Source organism: Crotalus tigris, unplaced genomic scaffold (genome assembly GCF_016545835.1).
Source record: "Crotalus tigris isolate CLP2741 ecotype Arizona unplaced genomic scaffold, ASM1654583v1 scf7180000017663.5292952, whole genome shotgun sequence".
NCBI lineage: Eukaryota > Metazoa > Chordata > Lepidosauria > Squamata > Viperidae > Crotalus > Crotalus tigris.
In genome coordinates, this window is record NW_024096550.1 from 2,055,979 (window position 1) to 2,062,385 (window position 6,407).

The following is a 6,407-nucleotide window of genomic DNA, read 5'->3' on the forward strand; positions in this document are numbered from 1 at the left end:
TGTAAACTGAGGACTACCTGTAGAAGGTGGAAGGAACATTAAGTATGTTTGCTGACCTGAACTATACTCATATTCTTGATTAATCTAGATATTCAAAATCACAATCTGGTTCTACTTCATATCTTGTGTGTTATTTTCCTATGCCATTCCATGTAGAGAGAAGCCCCTCTTTTCACCTAATGTCAAGTATCATCCACTAAAGCTACTGCCTATTTACCTTTTCTGCCTTTCTGTTCATATAATTCCTCTACTGTGTCCATGTAGTAATAGCAGAAGTCATGAAGAATATTCAAACATGAGAACTACCTATTACTTCAATTGACAGATTCATTTATTTATTTGTTTGTTTGTTTGGTATTTTGTAGACTTTGCTTGGCAAAAGAGAATTCCTTCCCCAGAAGTGGCTAGTTGGAAAGGCTCTTTCTACTTTCTGCAGCCGGCGTCTCTTTACTAGTGTTTGTGGAAACATCTTTTTCCACCTCAGTGGCTATAACATGAGAAATATAAATATGGTGAGTGTTGACTGCTTATAGCCTTTGGTCACAAAATACCATAGATGGACATTATTTAAGCAAAACCATGTTAAAATATACCTTAATTTAAATAGAAACAGCTGCACTTCAATTTTGTTTTTTATGGATAACTATTAGCCGTATCTACCAGAAGTACTGTAGACATAAACAAGATGAAGAAATAATAATAAGTATGCAAGGATAATAGATGTAAGTATATTTAAAATCATTTTGAAGGCTATTATATGCATTGAGTGGGGCCTAGTTATGTACTGGTTATGATGCTTCTAAAATATTTAATGTAGTTTTCAGTTAAAACTTTGAAGAATATTTATTTAGAAATGTGTTTTGAGTCAATGTTCATTTCAAGAAGACTAAAATTTCCTTCCTCCTTCCTTCCCTTTAGAGTCGAATAAACATATATGTGGCCCGATCCCCAGCTGGAACATCAGTACAGAATATACTGCACTGGAGCCAGGTATCTTTGCTTATTGCAATATTATTGCTTGTTAAGAAGTGATACTTTAAAATAGTGTTACTCATTTGTGTAAATATGGCAGTATTTTTCAAACATGGCAACTTTAAAATGTGCAGACTTGGCAACTTTAAGATCCTAGAATTCTCCAGGCTAGCAAGGAGTTGAAGTCCACACATCTTAAAATTCCCAAGTTTGAAAACACAGATCTATAGTAACAATAACAAAAATAACCAGACAAATATGATTTTGTATTTTAAATATGTTTAATTTATTTATTTTTGAGGCTGATTCTGGGGGGAGGTTAAATTTTAAAAATAAGAACAATAAAATTATTTCACTTTCACACAAGTTATGAATCAGGGCATTATATGAGGTGGCGAGGTGGCGCAGCAGTTAGAGTGCAGTACTGCAGGCCACTTTAGCTGACTGTGTTCAGCAGGTCAGCGGTTCAAATCTTACCGGCTCAAGGTTGACTCAGGCTTCCATCCTTCCAGGGTAGGCAAAATGAGGACCCAGATTGTTGGGGGCAATGTAAATATATATATACATTGCTTACTGGTGTACACCGCTTAGAGAGTGCTTGCAGTTAAAGCGGTATATAAGTCTCATAAATAAATAAATAAATAAATATGCCTTATTTTTCTCTGATGAAAGAACACCAAAAGTTTATGCTTTCTCTCTAAGAGTTTCATATTTATAAATAGACAAATTGAAGGGGGAAGATCTTCCAACACACAGTATAGGCAGTAGCACTATTTCAGATTTGCAAACTATCCTTATAACCCAAAGCTGTTTTAAGGCTGGGAGGAAAGCAGTCAAGGAACATAATGAGTAAAAAATCATGCATTGTCCTTCATATCAGACTTAGTGCATCCTGGTCTAATGCTATCAGACATGAACATCCTCAGGAAGGCATCAAAAAGATTAAGACTGAATTTACAAACCACTCCTTACATGCATCATACATGCAACACATATAAAACAAAGGAAGGCTTTGATTGTGTAGTTGTGGCCAGCCTCATGACATTTTGGAGATCATCACCCTTTTGCTTTCAGGTGATTTTGCCCTCCCCCAAAGCTGGATATCGATGGACAGATGGAACTGGAAGGCTTAGGTCTAGACACTCTTGGATATGACTTGAAGAAAAAGTTTTAGTCAAAATAGCTTCTATCTTGACAGTTGAAGAAATTATGTTTGACCAAACCAGTTGCATTTTGATGGAGGTTCAACTGAAATGTGCATATCAGGTTTTAAAGCAAGTTGGCTCTGTAGCTCCAGGTCAAATATCTGAATCAATTTTTTATAGTGCAATAATATATGTGTCTCCTCAAAAACAGTAGAATAGTAGAATGAGATTACTAGGTAAATGTGTGCAGAGTTGTATCTGTTTCATGAATATAAAGTTTGGATATGTTCATATCTACTCTTCTACTGCTAGGGGATTAGATCCATTATAACTTGAACATTCATGATTGCAATTAAACATTACTAATTCACTAATAGTGCATTTCATCCCTGCCTTATTGCTAGATTTTTCGTTGTGGATTATTCAAAAGTTTTGACTGGGGTGATGAGATGAAGAATAAAATAAAGCACAAACAGGTACGGCAATATTTGTTTATTTATAGGCAAATTTTGAAAAAAAAAAAAAAGCAAAGAAAGTGTATGCAGGGAGAAATAATTCATAGACACCTGGTACCTTTGACTATCTCATCCAATTTGATTCAACCTGTCCAAGGTGCCTTTTCCTGAGAAACTATTAGTAGAACCCCAATTCCAGGAAGTGGGAGGTAAGTGTTATTTCTCCCTGATGGTCACAGTCTTCTGAAATAGCTTCCTCATGGAGGCAAGATGTTCTCCATTATTAATAGCCTTAAGATTGCTAGTTAAAGCCAAGTTATTCCAGAGAAATTGGGGGTGAATCATGACTTCATCAGAAATGTTGTTTTTAACTGAATTTTAAATTTTCACGAACACTGGTCTATTGTCTATTCATTGTTGTAAATCTAACTTCCTAGGGCATAAACAATAGTCCTATCTGTAAGGGTAAGGTGGAGTCCCAACAACAATAAGAAATTGTTAGTGTAGCTTACAGTCTTCAAAGTAAAAAATGGGCATTGGATTGAAAGCTGAGTCCCCTGCAGAAACATGTCAAGCAGAATTTCTTCCAGCTCGTTTTTTCTCATCAAGTTTGCCACCAAAATGTCCATATCAAGCTGGGCAATTATATCTCCCCACTGACCCAATAGTGCTCAAGATATACTTCCAGTTGAAAATATTGAGTATCGAGAACCAGAATTTTGTGAAGAGCTCTATTTTACTTCTTGAATTAGAACAATAACCACACAAATCTGCAACCAGATTTGCACAAAGAATTCAAGAATAACTTTTACACATCAGTAATTATTGAACTCTATAGGAATGAATTCCATTGCTTCATTACTTCATACTCTGCTTGACAAATACAGTTTCTTTCCCTCCCTCTATTTTGCTCTGCTATTAACACATACAAAAAAAGGGCAAATATATTTTAAAGGCAATTCAATAACCTTAGCTGACCTGCCCAACAGAGTAGTTTTTTCTCCTCATCTCTGAATTCTTGGTTCTTGTTGATTTCTTCTGTACTTAATCCTAGATGGCCACAATCCAAATTCACACAATTGCACATCACTTTCTCCAGTCACAGTTTCTTCTCTCAGCTGTCGAACAGAGGATGCTCTTCCTACTAGGCATACTCCTCACTCTCTTGCCTTCAATATTCTCTGCAAATAATACTTTGCCTTTCTCCAAGAGTGGATTCACCTCTGTTGAACCCAAGCTGCAAGCAGGCTCTCCCAGAAAGTAGGAAAGGTTTTGTGCATTCTCCCTTTATCTCTTACATGTAAGCAAGTGAGCAATTTTGTCATATGTTCTAATATAAAGCTTGTCTATCTTTGTATTTCTCTTACTTGAAAATTTTATCTATTTTCTCCTCACTCTCAAGTTATGTTCTTGTCTGACTTTAAATCTTTTGCATTGTTGTTGTTGTTTCCTCTCATTGTTTCATTAAACCAGCCACTTTCTCTTTTTTGTCTAGACCAGGGGTCCTCAACCTTGGCAACTTTAAGACTTGTGAACTTGAGTTCCACAAGTCTTAAAGTTGCCAAGGTTGAGGACCCCTGGTCTAGGTCATTCTTTCCAGATTTGTTTCCTCTCCTTCTCTACTCAGTGGAGTCTTCCAACATTTCTTCAGTCAGCATCTAGCTGGGGAATTCTGGAAGCCAAATTCCACATATCTTAAAACTGCCAAGGTTGAGAAACACTGCTCCAGAGGAGCCATTTTTCAGTCCTGAGGAGCCCAATCCTATCCTTGAAAGATGGTCTTTGTCTCATAAGAAGCTATTTATGTCATCCTTATTTCACAACATTATTTACCTTGTTTACCTTTACATCTTATTTCCTCTTTTCCATATCTCACTAATTACAAAGCCTGGCAACCAGATGACTATGGCTTGCTTCTCATAGCAAACCCCTACAAAGTTGCACCAGCTTCACTCATATCTTCAACTTCTCTACAAATTTCTGGGTTATACTAGTTTGAGAAGCATTTGCACAGCAAAGGAACTTAAGGACTGACATGACAACATGATTCCTCAGCACATTGTTTACAGTTGATTATTTTTGTTAAGTTAAAATTCTCAGTTGACAGTCAGAATGGCATATATGCCAGATAAAGCAAACAAACAAACATTCTATCAAGATCTTTTTTTATTTTATTCTGACCATATCTGAAACTCTTGAAATTTACAGAACTGGAGTTAGGATAGGCCTTCATGAGAGAACAACCCATTTTGAGATCAGGACACTTTACATGGTGATAACACTCCCAATATTTAGTTCTATGAGAGATAGGAGCAATGTAAAAGGGGAAGCAATAATAATCACAAATCCAAAAGAACTTAAGTCTTTACTATCTGAGTGAACAACTATCCCGCTGTGAATCTAATAGGTGATTTACATCACCAAGAGACGCTTTCAGAAAATCCCCCTTGCTGCTTGCCTAATATTATGGTTGCTATAGGGAGAGGTGTTCCCCCACCCCACCTTTCCAGTATTTAAGAAACTGGTAAAATTGCATCTACTCTATCAAGCACTTAATTATTACATACTTTAATGCTGTTCCTTAAAATCATTTTAATGGTTTTGATTTTCATTGCATTAATTTTATTGTTGTTTTTGTGTTCTCATCATACAAATTATAATAATAATAATTGTTTTATTTCTTAATGTTTGTAAGCCTTCCAAGAACTATACAAATCATTTAAAAATATTAACTCTGCTTCCATTCATACGCTTTAATTTTTTTTAAAAAAAGCCATTGCTTTAACTAATTCTTTGTATTATTATATATATATATATTTTCTAGCTTACTCCTCCATTATATAAAGTGGACGCTATGACAGTTCCAACTGCAGTATGGACTGGAGGAAAAGATTTACTTTCTGATCCAAAAGATATTGCTATTTTATTGCCTCAAATTAAACAACTTGTTTCCCATAAATCCATTTCAGACTGGGCACATCTCGATTTCATATGGGGTCTGGATGCACCCCAACGCATGTATAATGAAATAATTGATCTGATGAAGAAACATGCATAATCTTTTCCAAAATAAAATAAAACAAAATGGATAACTCGAGCATCAGTGTAATTCTCCCTCTGTTTGTCACCTATAGCATCATCCCGTTATTTAATGTGCTATTTGTAGTTTTGGCTGCAATGACAGTTCTCTGTAATACACATTGGATAATGTAAATTTTTTAATATACATTTTCCATTTCAAACAATTGCACTCAAAATAGCTCCCCACTCATATCAGAATCATTTCCCTGTCTCCGAATTCAGTTGACTGAAGACAAATATAGTTTTGGAATAGTATTATCATGAAAGGGGGGGGGAATAATACAAATAGTTGTCAATTTACAAGAGTAACGGAGCCTGCCCAGGACAGTTGTAAGTCATGATGGTTGTTAAAGCAGGTCAACACATGACCGACCTGAATTTACAAGCTTTTTTTGTGTGGCTATTATTAAGTGATCCTCGTGGTTGTTAAGCAAACCCATTGTTCATTATGGAATATTTTTGCCAAAAACTGGAAGTAAATGCAGTTTTTCGGCAAAAACATCATAATTTACAGTCATGTGATTATAGGATTCTGCAAACGGCTGTAAGATAACTAGTCTCATAACTGGGGGGGGGATACATTGGAACATCAGAATCTGTTTGTAAGTACTTGGGAGGGGTCCTTTGTAAGTTTGAGTGGTTGCTAAGTGATCAGTCGTAAATCAATTATAGAATTAGAGAAAGAACTTTTGCTGTTTTTGTAATTTAGCTCTGCTAGATTGATTTGCTGAATCATTCAGTGATGATCACTTTC

General features: G+C 35.6%; 1 protein-coding gene across 2 annotated transcripts in view; it reads left to right on the forward strand.

The window, feature by feature from the left end:
• LOC120304883 (lipase member M-like) overlaps window positions 1–5,651 on the forward strand; it is a 30,717-nt gene extending 25,066 nt beyond the window's left edge. For both annotated transcript variants that reach the window (XM_039335934.1, XM_039335935.1), the window contains exons 7-10: window positions 366–512; window positions 919–990; window positions 2,522–2,593; window positions 5,397–5,651. In XM_039335934.1, the coding sequence (XP_039191868.1) occupies window positions 366–512; window positions 919–990; window positions 2,522–2,593; window positions 5,397–5,630 (525 nt within the window). In that variant the 3' untranslated portion in view covers window positions 5,631–5,651. The remainder of the gene's footprint in view (window positions 1–365; window positions 513–918; window positions 991–2,521; window positions 2,594–5,396) is intronic.
• Window positions 5,652–6,407: the final 756 nt, after the last annotated feature.